General features: G+C 36.4%; 2 protein-coding genes across 9 annotated transcripts in view; one reads left to right on the forward strand and one right to left on the reverse strand.

The window, feature by feature from the left end:
• Positions 1 to 234: 234 nt before the first annotated feature.
• LOC123520761 (piggyBac transposable element-derived protein 3-like) lies at positions 235 to 1,326 on the forward strand. The gene has a single exon (XM_045283324.1). The coding sequence runs from the start codon at positions 235 to 237 to the stop codon at positions 1,324 to 1,326; it is 1,092 nt and encodes a 363-aa protein (XP_045139259.1).
• Positions 1,327 to 4,319: 2,993 nt separating this feature from the next.
• The window catches only part of LOC123520623 (pre-mRNA-processing factor 40 homolog A-like), a 121,823-nt gene continuing 112,266 nt past the window's right edge, over positions 4,320 to 13,876 (reverse strand). For 5 of the 8 annotated variants that reach the window (XM_045283074.1, XM_045283078.1, XM_045283077.1 and 2 more), the window contains 2 exons: positions 9,216 to 9,239; positions 4,320 to 4,946 (listed from right to left, as the gene is read on the reverse strand). In XM_045283074.1, coding sequence (XP_045139009.1) covers positions 4,799 to 4,946; positions 9,216 to 9,239 — 172 coding nt within the window. In that variant the 3' untranslated portion in view covers positions 4,320 to 4,798. The remainder of the gene's footprint in view (positions 4,947 to 9,215; positions 9,240 to 13,876) is intronic. The other 3 variants (XM_045283080.1, XM_045283079.1, XM_045283076.1) reach the window with 1 other exon arrangement.

Raw genomic sequence — 13,876 nt, forward strand, 5'->3', positions numbered from 1 at the left:
ATGACTATTGGGCAGTCAACACCCGCATCCCACAGGTGACCGACTACATGTCCAAAGCGATTTAAACAACTCAGATCCACCATTCACTTCAACAACAACGATTATGCCAAGGCTTCCACAGACCGCTTCTACAAGATACGGCCTCTCTTCACAGGAATAACAAAACAATTTCTGCGGGTCAAGGAAACTCCCCATCAGTCGGTTGATGAAGTGATGGTGGCATACAAGGGCACAATGGCAGGGAATCTTCGCCAGTACATCGCAAACAAACCGGACAAGTTCGGCTACAAGTTATTCTGCCGTGCGAGTATCGATGGTTTCATCCACGATGTCCTTATGTATCAGGGACAAACGACCTTCAGCAGCCACCCTGTAGACCTGAATGAGGAGGAGGAAGAACAGCTACTGAGCAACAGGATTGAGATTGTCCTTGCCAAGACCATCAAAGACCCCGCTAATTCCGCCATCTATGCGGACAACTACTTCACGAGCATCCAACTGGTTGAGTTCCTGAAAGACAAGCTCCAATGCCGCTATGTGGGGACTGCCAGACCCAACCGCATTGGAAATCCACCACTGATGTCTAGGAAGGAAATGGAGAAGACGACCACTCCCAGGGGGAAGCACGATTATGTCTCCTGCAACGGGGCTATGTGTTGGAAGGACAACAAACCAGTCACTATCCTCTCTTCTGATGCCGGGGTTCTTCCACTCTCCAAGGCCAAAAGGTGGGACAAGGAATCCAAGAAAAAGGTCGACATCCCATGCCCAGCGGTCATCAAGGAGTATAATGGTAAAATGGGGGGCATTGATAAGTCCGACATGCTCACCCATCTCTACAAATCTCCGATGAAGGCTAGGCGGTATTATCTCAGGCTGTTCGGGTACATCTTGGATCTCTGCACCACTAATGCCTGGATCCTGTACAAGAGGGATTCCAAAGCCCTGTCAGAGAAGCCCATGCCCCTCAAAAACTTCCGCCTGGAGATCAGTGCCTTTGCCCGTGGCTACAAAACCAGACCTGCCAGGTGCCTCCGCGATACCCCTGAGAGTTTTGTCCGGCCAAAGAAGGGACAAAAATCCCACCGCCCAGCAGACAACCTTCGCTATGACTACTCCAAATTCCACTGCCCAGTGTTTGTCAAGCAACGGATGATTTGCAAACACTGCTCAACTCACAAGGAGATGCACCGGTCTAGGTGGGTGTGCAAAGTGTGTCAGGTTGCCCTTTGCCACAGCGAAACTCGGAACTGTTTCGAGGAGTTCCACATACCCCCGGCTTCCAACTCGCCCTCCACATCCACCTCATCTAATAATGATATGTAATAATGATATGTAATAATTATCTATTCTAATTTCTATGTCTAAACTGGTCTAATAAAACAAATTGTACCATTTCTCGGTCATGAAGTAAAGTAAATGGTAGGAAATTAGGTCAGAATAACTCACACTTTATTGCAGGAGGCATAATAATGATATGTAATAATTTTTTCTTCTAATTTCTATGTCTAAAACTTATTTAATAAAATTTTTGAAAGTCATTAGATTTTCAATTTCATTTACCAGAAGTAGGCAAGGTAGCCCTATAGGGCCACATATAATCATGAGGAGGCCTGTCAGTGTAGCCCAATAGGGATACATATGGTAATGAGGAAACCTGGCAATGTAGCCCGATAAGGCTAGGTATGGTTATGAGGAGCTCGGCCGAGGGGCCCGGTCGGGCTACATTTTTAGCACTTGAATGAGCGAGCAATATTGATTGAATCAAAATATTTTCACGAATGAAAGTGTCTTATATAAGGTTGGTTTATAACATACTAAGAGGTTTTTTTTATATCTATGCTGGTTATATGAGTGACTGTTAAAGGGTTAAAGCTAATTCCAATGAAACATCTTTATTTCTTACCAAGGGAGCCACAAAGACACATAGCTAGCTGTCAACCCTGGACGTCCCAGAGTGAGAAGCAGGTTCCTGGCTGGGGATGCAGCCCCTGATCAGTAGGGTTGTAAGGGGGCTCAGTGCCCCCAAAACTAATGATTTTAGATTTCCAATCAGGTGAAGGTTTACAAACTAAAGCAGACATTTTATGATCCAAAAATCTTTTTTATTTTTAACAATTTCTCTAGGAAAATAGATTAAAAGGAATATTTGGGAAATATTTGTAAAAATGACCAAGTTTTTAGAGGTGATGTGTGTGATATTTATTTACTTTATTTACATAGTGACGTCATGGAATAAACTTTGAAAATGTCGTCTCCAGATGTAGATCAAGGAGAACATGTTAGATTTGGTGAGGGAAAAGAAAACATCTGGGACGCCAGAAAAAATATTTGCTCAAATTGTTGTTAAAAAAATAGCTACCACTCTACAAGAAAGGTTTCCCTCAATACAGGGTGTTGTTGGAGGTGAGGATTGAAGACTTGTCAGGATTTAATTTGATCGCAATTGTGCATAGCCTTCTTAAGATTAACAATTTTCTAATGAGAAGTGTATAGGCTAATTTAGAGTGTGGTATACACTCCTTTCTTAACTTTTACTGAGCCAGGGACGAATCTAGAGGCATTTTCTTTTCTGTTGACTCTTCCGGTAAGCCAGAAGAGCAACCACAGCTTCAGCATTGTCACTTGGTGGGTAGCTGTTTGTTTACATTCACGTCTCGCGAAGGCGCCAACTAGTTGATACTTTTCAGGCACTACATCTGACACTTTCCGACTAGAAAGGATAAGTCAGGAACTCTACTGACGGGAAAATATCAGTCGCAAACTGGCACGTATGAACCCGCCTTAACAAGACCAACATGTTGGTCTTGATTTGTGACTGCTTTCTCCAGTCACTAGGCACCAATTTTGAGTTGGAAACTCTACGTACATAAAATTTGTCACAAATTGGCATGTGTGAATCCACCTTTAAGACTGTTTTTCAAACACTGGGGACCTCCACTGCTTTCTAAAGGCTATGGTTCAAGATACACTTGTTTTTAAGCATGCATTTTTTAATTTTTTTATTTTTACATAGTGCATGAGATTAATAAGTTTTCTGCATTATTAACACACACGCACACACACACACACATGCTACACACGGAGCGAGCCTGGGGCCAGGGTATATCTTTGGGTACTGGGGAAGCCTCTTAATGTATAGCAATAGAAAGGTAACTCGAGGGGTTGTGGCCTCGCTGTCCCGGTGTATGGTGTGGTCTCAATTCTATCCAAAGATTGGTCTATACAACAGCTCACTACCTTAAAACATGTTTGTTTGTTTTGTTTTTTTCGTATGCTTGTACCTTTTGTTCTCCTGGAAAGGGCAAAAAGCGTTTTGTGAGGGGAAGTGCTGGGGAGGGCCGGGGCAGTTCATTAATGAAAAAAAAAAAAATAAAAAAAAAAAAAAAAAAATAAAATAAAATAAATAAATAAATAAAAAATAAATAAATAAAAATAAATAAATAAATAAAAATAAATAAATAAATAAAAATAAAAATAAATAAATAAAAATAGTAAATAAATAAATAAATAAAAAATAAATGAATAAAATAAAAAAAATAGATAAATGAATAAATAAAACAAATAAATAAATAAATAAATAAATAGATAACACAAAAAATAAATTGATAAGAAATGAAACAATGTATTCCTTTAGATTTTTTTTTATCTTTCTTGTCAATGATTATTAAGTTTCAACTCTCTTTCATGCTGTAAGGTGTTGCATGTTACATTGAAAGAGTTACAGGGCAAAATAAACTAATTGTAAAATCAATAAATTTCTATGGTGTAGGCTATTCATATTACGACATGTAGCAGGAAATCGGGTTGCAACATATTCAACGACAAGCAATGCATATAAAGAAGTAAGAGAAGATAGTACCATAATAAAATAACTTTCAAACTTGATAGAACTTATCTATGTTCTTCAAATGAAATCCTAACATAAAGGTAATGGAATCTTTACCTATAAAGAAAATACACAAATGCATCACACAGTGACAATATATTGAGCAATGGAGGAAACTGTTTCTGTTATATTCAACTAGAAAATGTAATTAAAATATATAACTTTGAAGAGCCAAGACACATATTATTGAACAGCTTGCAGAGAGATGGCATGCTTCTTTTTCTTAATGTAAGAGGGGAGAACTGACCAAGGCAACAAAAATTACTAAACAAAAAGGTCCACTTTGATGCCAGTCCCTGAACAAGCTGAGAGAGTTAGCCAAAAGAATGAGATAATTGTCTTGAAACCTCCCTCTTAAATGGATTCAAGATGAAAATACAGAGGCAGGTAGAAAAGTGTAAATTATATTAAGGTTATGGAAACAACAGCAAATAGTACCATCACTTGTTATTGAAATTTTAGAGGTGACAGCAATGGAGGTGGTGATGTTGCCAGTCTCAAAATATATAAAATTACAATACAAAGTAAACTTATTCTTTCTTTCAAAATCTCACGGGGGAACTTTGTACTTGTACTGATTAATAAATCACACACACACACACACACACACACACACACACACACACACACACACACAGCATTCAAAATGCAAAACAACCCCCAAAATAATAGAAAACAAATTCTTGAATATAAATGATAGCACATTCAGTCCTCAATCAATTCAGTTTTCTTTCAACATTCTTCTCAAACAATATGTAAATGGTGAAGGCATGAATGATAAGCCAATCAACTGGACATACATACAATGCATTCATATTGGAAAATTATCACAACTGACAAAATTTCAGTTATGTTAGATTTAAGATGTTACTGCCCACCACCACCATTCTTCTTTCTTCACATCCTCCTCTAGTTAATGTTTTCAAGTTCCTTCATCAACTGGGCTCTCTTCTTCTCCAGCTCATCCTCGCTCAGCTCCCCCTCCTCTAAGCTTACCTCTCCAGCTTCCCGTTCTGAGGATCTCTGACCTGAATCACCCTCTGAGTGGCCTCGTGATCTGGGGACCAAGGAATGGAAGTTACTGAATAATGCTTGATTAGTGTTAAGATGTAACAGGAATAAAGGTATATGCTATAGTTGTGTGTAACTTTGACGTTCATCTCTTATTGGCCTTTGAGCCTGTAGTGGATAATATTCCTTAACTTGGGACATACATCAAGTTTCCATAGTTCATCTTCCCCAGGTATCTATTTATTGACTAATCCAAAAGAAGGCTAAACAACTGGGTGGAATGTGTGGAATGCCCGCCACTGTACTATGAAAGCACTACAGGAATGCTGAAAAAAGATTCTAGAGAGATTTTTGCCATCTGATCCTTAGTTATTATTTTAAGTTTTGTATCTTGCCTTTCTAGCTCTGCAAACAAGTAGAGAAACAGATGGTAACATACAGCAATAGTAGAAGTGTGTGTTTCAGTGTGTAGATGAAGTAGGTAGGTACAGTAGAGCCTTGATTCACAAATGCCCCAGTGTACAAAAAAAACAGTTGATGAACCAAGTTTTTAACAAATTCTGTCTTGGTCCATGAATGAAAATTTGGTCCATGAAGAGGGTTGCTGGCTTTGGTACGAGATGGCTTTGAACAAAGCTTCAGTTGTTCTCATAGTATCACACTGTAAACAGTGTTTCTTGTGGTGCTGTTTTTTTTCTTTTTGCTTTTAACATTAAATTTGTCCTCATTATGCCTCCCATGACAATGAAATGTGTTAGTGATAATGGTGTTAAGAGGCTGAAGTGTATTATAATAGAAATAAAGAAAGCCATCATATCAGCAAAAGATCTTTGAAAAAAAATACTACTGTACAATCCACACAAAGAAAACAAAAAATAAAAATTCTATAACAAATGAGGAATACTAGAAAATAATATTTCCAAGATGCTTTGCTGGTAGGGCAACTCTTGAGAGTCACGAGATTCTGCAAGATGTTTGTTTGGGCTGCCATATTTGTCATCACAGCTGATCGCAACACACAGGAAAGCTAGTGATACAGAATAAATGTCAGGAAGATCAGTATATGCCATCTTGCTGTCAGATGCTGTTAATGTAGCAATGACAATCCTTTGTATATTCTAGTGAAGAGATGCACAAAAGCATTTGGAAGAAAATACATGCTGTAGGAACTGTAGGGTGCATGCTGAGTCCCTCTTTCAAATGGAGGTCTGTGGTCCAGGAACAAATTAATCTATTTTACACTGATTCTTATGAGAATAATGGTTTTGGTTCACTTACATTTCGGTTTGTGAACAGTCTTCATGAATGAGTTATCTAAGTTCGTCAACTGAGGTTTAACTGTACAAGAGATTTTTTTTTAAATCGGTAACAAAAATTATAGGAAAAAAAAAAAAAAAAAAAAAAAAAAAAAAAAAAAACTCTGAGGTACTACACAAACAAGCACAAGAGTTAGTCAAATGTATAGGATAAGTATCTTGAAATATCTCTCTTGAACAAGTTCAAGTCATAGGAATGGGGAAATACATACAGAAGTAGGTAGGAGGGAGTTCCAGAGGTTACCAGAGAAAGGGATGAATGATTGAAATTACTGGCTAACTTTTGCATTAGAGAGGTTGACAGAAAAGGGAAGAGAGAAAGAAAAGTCTGCTGTAGTGAGGCTGCGAAAGAAAAGGAGGCATGCAATTAGCAAGATCAGTAAAGCAGTTTGCATGAAAATAGAGATATCAAAAGATACAAAAAAGACTGAAGACAGTTAGCCAGAGGAGAGGAGTTGATAGGGCAAAAACCTTTAGATTCCATTCTTTATAAAATAACAGTATGAGTGGAAGATCTAACCATCCCGCATACATGTGGAGCATAGTCCATGGGCAGATAAGGCCACTGTACAAAGTTAGCAGTTTGAGGATGAGAAAAACTGGTAGAGACAACTCAAAATGCTTTACTTCATAGGTGTTTTTAGCTAGAGTTGAGATGTGAAGTTTCCAGTTTAGATTTTAAGTAAAGGACAACCAAGATTGTTGAGCTTTAGATATAGATGACAAGGTAGTGGTGCCATCAGGTTAAAGTGAAGGAGGGAAAGATGATGAAGGAAAGTTACTGGAGATCTTTATTATTAAGTACCAGAACTCTTGAGGGAAGTTGGATCAAAGATTTAGCATGATTCTAGGCTGAAACCTAAAGCACATGAGAGGTGATGGAAGGGTCAAGTACTTTTTTGTGGGCTATCTCCCTATTATGTACAGCATGAAAATGGGTGGTTTTAAACTAAGATTTGGTAGGCTTAGGTTTAAAGAAAGAGTGAGGAATGTACACTTCCATCCCAGACACTATCTATGCACTCAAGACACAAGAGATGGGTCTCTGACATGGAAGCAGTAATCATTCCAAAGAAAAATTAGCATAATATCTACTCAGGTACCCCCAACTAGCAGAGGCAAAATAGCAGAAGCAACTCCATTTTCAGGGTTCCTGAGGAAGGATTGGAGATATAGACAAGATGCAGACATGAGATTGTGATCAAAGAAGCCCAACAGAGAAGATATGGGACCAAGTGCCAACCACCATGAAATGGTGTTAAAAAAATATTCCATTCTACAATTTCTCCTACATCTATCTGTTGTACATGCAGCTAATGTTCATTAATCATAGTACTGTAATGTTATTTCTAGGATGGATATGATATATTCTTAACTCTTTTTCACAGCAGTTGGTGTTTGGCTCCTTGTTACAGGCAGCTACTCAATTGTGCTGCCAGGATATTGCAACAGCCAAAACCATGCTGAGACAAAAAGCCCAGCCAATATTTGGCACTCTGACTTCAAAAAAATTGCAGGAAATATGAAAAAATTACAGACTATAATATATATATGTTGAGGTGGATTGCATGAACATGTCACGAAAGAATCTCGTTGTGAAAGGATGAATGCTCCAATTTATCTAAAATGAATGAGAAACAGACCTCGATCACTTGGCACTAGTAATCATCACAAATGAGAAGACACACCACCACCTGCAGTGCAATGTGATCATCTGTTCGATTATAAAGATGAAACACCTAAGCCCTCTTTTACACTAAGACAATGATCTCTGCCACCTATTACCTTAATCATGTTCATACCTGGTAACAAGTGGCTCAATGACTCACCCCTCTTTGTTAGCCTGAATAATAATAAAAACCAGATAGTTAACAGTGTTCTACAGTGGCTCAGGTCAGTATATTTGTTTAATACACAATTAATTAAAGTATTGTAAAATTATACTTTCAATGTCTGTGCTTATGTCTCCGATCCCTGCCACATTCCCATGATTTAACCTCTTACAGGCCTTTTTCATCACAAGATTGCAGCTTTCATCTGAGCATTAGTTGCACATGTGAAAATTATCCACATCTGTGCTGTATACCTCTCACCTACAGCATGTGCAGAAAGTCTTGACGTTATAGGGCTAACGTCATTTTTTTTCACAGCAAAGGCTGGCCTGTGAGTGGCAATATCACATACTGGTGGCTGAATATGAAAGCTTTAATTTAAAACAATACTTTGTAGTGAGTGGCAGTGACTGCTGGTTTCTGACACTAGTTGCAGGAGTGAGACACTGAAGTGGTACTTGCCCAGTAGTTGTCTGGTTGGGATACTGCAGTGGCCTAGTATGAAAGTGTCCTTTTGAAACTATGGAAGCCAAATAGTATGAAAGAATTTGAACAATGTCTTTAAAAGCTTCATGATGGTGAATCCTGCTCTATGGAGTGAAGAAATAATGAAGAAATACTGTGGGAGATTAACACTGCAGATAGTGATATATCAATCTTTCTTTTCATTTGTTCCAATAATTTGTAACTCTAATTAAGATGAATATTCTTGTGTTAAGCAATGCAACTACCAATGAAAATAATTCTAGGATATAAAAAAAAAAAAAAAAAAAAAAAATATATATATATATATATATATATATATATATATATATATATATATATATATATATATATATATATATATATATATATAAAAAACAAAATAATTGTTAGTTTTTCCTAAGGAGCCCCAATAAATAAAATATTTTGTATGTTTTCATTAATACTCATATTCATAGTTAAATAAATTGCAACTTTATAGTTAAGTCTTCAATACAGAACACATGCAAAACTCAGAAGCACACTGCAAATGAGAAAAAAACATCATTAGTGTCCACAAGCTGAAAGAAATACTACATGAACAGATATGAAGACAGAACCACATGAGTTTAGCTGAAGTCCTGTAAAAACATAACTATTGTGTAAATGCATAGGAAAACATAAATACTGTGCAAACATACATACCTCTGGTGAAAGCTCCTGAATGAGCTTGAAATGAAAAAAAAAAAATACAGTGTTATGCAAAATGGTGAATATAATTACTCAAAACACTCAAGAATTGATAATAGAGCATGTCATCTCTATCATGACATATGGAAGGAAACCTCTCATGCAATGAATAAAGGATTCTTTGTAGATGTGATGAGTTTAAGCATTCAATCACTACATACTTTAGAGAGAATAATAAGCTTGAAGATGAGCATGTATTTCTTGAGAAACGGTGACATTAAGAAAAGCCATACATTGACGAAGCAGCAATGATGTACATCTATTATGTATAATGCTAATATTTTTAGTAATTGTAGTTATTTAACTATATTAATGATACAAAGCTCTGAATAGGTAACCAAATGTAAAAGGAATAAAATAATTTCATTGCTACCTCATTGAAGAGGAAAGGCAATAATGATAATGATAATAATAATAATAATAATAATAATAATAATAATAATAATAATAATAATAATAATAATAATAATAATAATAATAATAATAATAATAATAATAATAATAATAGCAATAATAACAACAACAATAATAATAATAATAATAATAATAATAATAATAATAATAATAATAATAATAATAATAATAATAATAATAATAATAATAATAATAATAATAATAAATCAGATGCAACATTACTCATACAAGTCTCTTGTCATGTGAGAAAGATATTTTAGGAGAAACTTTGCAAGTGTATGCCTTGAATATTCATTTCATGAGCATGCACTCCATAGTCAGTAAGTGATCATGCAAACAAAACAATCATAAATAAAAATAATGAATGTACATTTCTGCACTGCATTTGAGATTTTGTCCATTGATTATCAATGTAAGACACCTTTCTCATTAAATTTCAATGATGCAATATTAGTTTTAATAATAGTAACAATGCTTGTATGACAGTAATAAAAAATATGATGATAGATTTTTTTGCTTTGAAAAAAAGCTAAAAAGGTTTAGTTTAACACATTATGTTTCAGAAATAATTTCTTTTTTCCATTTACACATCATGTTTTTAAAAACTTTCATTTATTGTTACTTGTTTTTTTCCCTTATTTTCTCTGTAATGTGTTCACTTGAGACTTCTTCCTAAAACTTCACAAAGCTGGAGCAACTTATGTCTTCCTTCACAGTACAAGTGTATGAATAATATCAGTATAGTTTTGATTGTTTTAATGGGGTATTAGAGAGAGAGAGAGAGAGAGAGAGAGAGAGAGAGAGAGAGAGAGAGAGAGAGAGAGAGAGAGAGAGAGAGAGAGAGAGAGAGAGAGAGAGAGAGAGAGAGAGAGAGAGAGAGAGAGAGAGAGAGAGAGAGAGAGAGAGAGAGAGCACTTTTATAACACTGTCCTTGACTTTAACACTCATATTATTTTTTGAGATTCACAATTTTCTATCATGATACTCTCCAATGATGAAGAAATCATATTTGTATTACATAAAGCAAATGAGCTACAAATTATACAAATAAATTGTGTGGTAAAGAAAATTCACTTTAATGGCTGAACAGAGAGATAGGCTAGGTTAAGTAGTTGTACACATAGACACAACATTCAGCTTTGAAATGAAAATGACAATAGAGAAAGTAGAAGGGAACAGAAAAGGGGCTATTATCAGTTGCCTCAGACACTTGTGTTTTAGTGAGGAGAAGATGAAGTCTAGAAGCACAGTAGTGTTCTACAGACTGAGAATTAGATCTACAATCGCAAATGTTGCAAAAGCTAATGAGAAAAAAGTTAAGGGGAGGTCAAAATATTTTAGACTGATATCAGTAGAGCAGTTCAAGCTCTGCACATTTGTAGTTCCCTCCACAGATGGGGACTCCAAAGCTGGTGTGGGAGTTGTCATATCAAATATTGAATTTTGAGTAAAGGATGGGCATTTAACTAGGTATATGTAGCTTAGTGTGAAGGAGGATAGTTGTATTTAGAACAGTGGTTCTTAACTTTTTACTACCACGCCCCCTCTAGGAACTGCTCTTTCCCTCCAGGCCCCCCTTGCATCTATAGGCAAATTTCACTCCCAGATAAAAAAAAAAAAAAAAAAAAAAAAAAAGGCTTTTTAGTCCATTTACTAGGCATGAATTACATTAGTGAGATATTTGACACTGCTCTAAGCTACCAGATCTTGAATACATGGTTAGTGAGATATTTGACACTGCTCTAAGCTACCAGATCTTGAATACATGGTTAGTGAGATATTTGACACTGCTTCTTAGCTACCAGATCTTGAATACGTGGTCGAATGCTTGAGAGTGTACAACATAAGTCCCCTTCAACGTTCAGGCGGTTTCTGTACTTGGTTTTGATAGCAACAAGCGTGGAAAATGCAGTTTCACATAGATATACGAAAAATGGTATGTCTGGGAGACTTTGGAAAACAAGAGTTAGTAACGATGATACTTCTGCATTATTTTATAAGCTTATCTTTACAGTACTGGCCCATGCTCTTGTCATGAAAATAACCCATAAATGGAACAACTTCTTCTTTTCACTTGAGGCTCGTGTTCCCCCTGGAAATCTCCCACGTCCCCCTAGGGGGGTGCATCCCCCAGGTTAAGAACCACTGATTTAGAAGTTAGTGAAAATAGTATATTTTTTTTAGCAATATTTTTAGCAATATTTATGCCACAATTTTTTATTGATGTATTAATATTAATGTATAATGACTTCCACAAAAGAGGCTCTTGTGGAAGATAGAACATAAAGGAGGCTTGAGAGGAACATTACTTAACTGGTTGAGGGACTACTTACAGAACAGAGAAATGAAAACTGTGATTAGGGACATCTGTTCCAGGAGGAGTAACATAATAAGTGGTATACCACAGGAGGTCAGTGTTAACACCAATCATGTTCAAGATATGCAGGCAACTCTTGATTAACGCGAGGGTTACTTTCCTGGAGATGTCTCATTTTTCAAAATCGCGTAATTTAAACGTAATTTTCCCATAGAAAACAATGTTAATATGAAGGAGGCATTACGTTCCTCTGAGCTCTAAAAAATATATACGAATGAAATGGATACAGAAGATTGCTACAAAGATGGTGCCAGAACTAAAGGACCTAACATATGAAGAATGGCTGAAGGAAATGGGACTGCTAACCTTACAAGATAGAACAGAACAAGGAGAGTCAATGGCATTAAAAAGATAGACAAGGAAGACTGGTGACAGAAGAAGATAGGATAAGACGACATGTAAAGATCAGGATAAGGCAGTGTGTGAAGGATATTGGAAAATACAGTTTTCCACATAGAACGGTGGAAAAGTGGAATGCAGTGAATAATAAAGCTGCTACAGCACATAATGTGCATAACTTTAAAGAAAAATTGGATAAATGGAGATAGGACAATATGAGCCCTGCTCGAACCCTGTACAATACAACTAGGTAAATACACACACACACACGAGGTCGAGACACGGTCAAGGTCGGACGCGCAGACCAACACTTTTCGCGATCAGCTGATCTCAGTACCAGAGGTTGTTGTGTTTACAGAGGCCTGGGCAAATGTGCGACTTGTGTGGCAATAGTCTTCAGGAACTACATTGAAAGGCACCATGAGTCGAAAAGAGCTTACACCCATAAGCAGGTATGAGAATAGGGAAAAAGTACAAGAAAAGGATGATTATGATGATGAGGGAGAGGAAAGATTCGGAGGATTTGATGAAACACGTACCGCCCTCCCTAGGTGAGTTTTAACTTTGGAGAAAAACTAGACAACTGGATAAAGGAGAGTATGAGGAGTAAAGAGAACGATGAACAGGAGAAAGAGATTCTGAACTTGAAAGAAAGGATAAAAAAGTGGAAGAAAATGAAGCTAGACTAAGAGTAGAAAATGCAGAACTGAGAAAAGAACTAGCCAAATATAAGAAACAGATGGATGAAGGACTCAGTAAAGTAGAGAAAGTAAAAGAGGACCTGAAAGATCTAGTTAACAAAGAGGAAAGAGTACAGGACAAGATTAAGAAAGAAGTACAGGCAAGGAGAGTACAAGATAAGAAAGACAAGGATAACTTTCAGGAGGTGATCCAGGAACAACTAAAAGAAAGAGATGAGAATATGGCAAACAAAATGATAGGAGTCCTTAAGGAAAAAGAAAACCTAGTAAGGGAAATTGCAGAAAAGAAAAGGAGTGTAATTATATTTGGACTAAAAGAAAAAAATGTAAAATATAGACCAAGAAGGGACAAAGAGGAAATGAAGTCAGTCAAAGACCTACTAAAAATCTAAATGATGAAGATAGCCAGAACCTAGAGGAGGAAGTAGAGGAAATACAGAGAATGGGACCTTATCAAGATGGAACAACAAGGCCAATTAAGATACTACTAAAATCACAAGCAGCAACAGAAGATATCATATAGAACAACAAAACTCAGAGAAACAGAAGGCTGCAAGGATATATATGAGGAAAAATAAAAATGAGAAAGAAAGGAAGAGATACAACGAACTGGCGGCAGCAGTAAGGGAAAAAAATAATGAAAGGTCAGAGGAGGAGAAAAAGGCATTTTTTTGGAGAATTCTGAGAGATACGATAAGGAAATGGTATATAAGAGAGAAGGAAGAGGCAACAGTGGAGCAAGTGTAACTAAAAGTGATAAGGGCAAGAAACTAAAAATGATATAT

The sequence above is a fragment of the Portunus trituberculatus genome, chromosome 47 (assembly GCF_017591435.1).
Source record: "Portunus trituberculatus isolate SZX2019 chromosome 47, ASM1759143v1, whole genome shotgun sequence".
Taxonomy (NCBI): Eukaryota; Metazoa; Arthropoda; class Malacostraca; order Decapoda; family Portunidae; genus Portunus; species Portunus trituberculatus.

Excerpts from the sequence above, each read along its gene's own strand:
- LOC123520761 (XM_045283324.1), top strand. The coding sequence starts at position 235 with ATGGCAGGGAATCTTCGCCAGTACATCGCAAACAAACCGGACAAGTTC.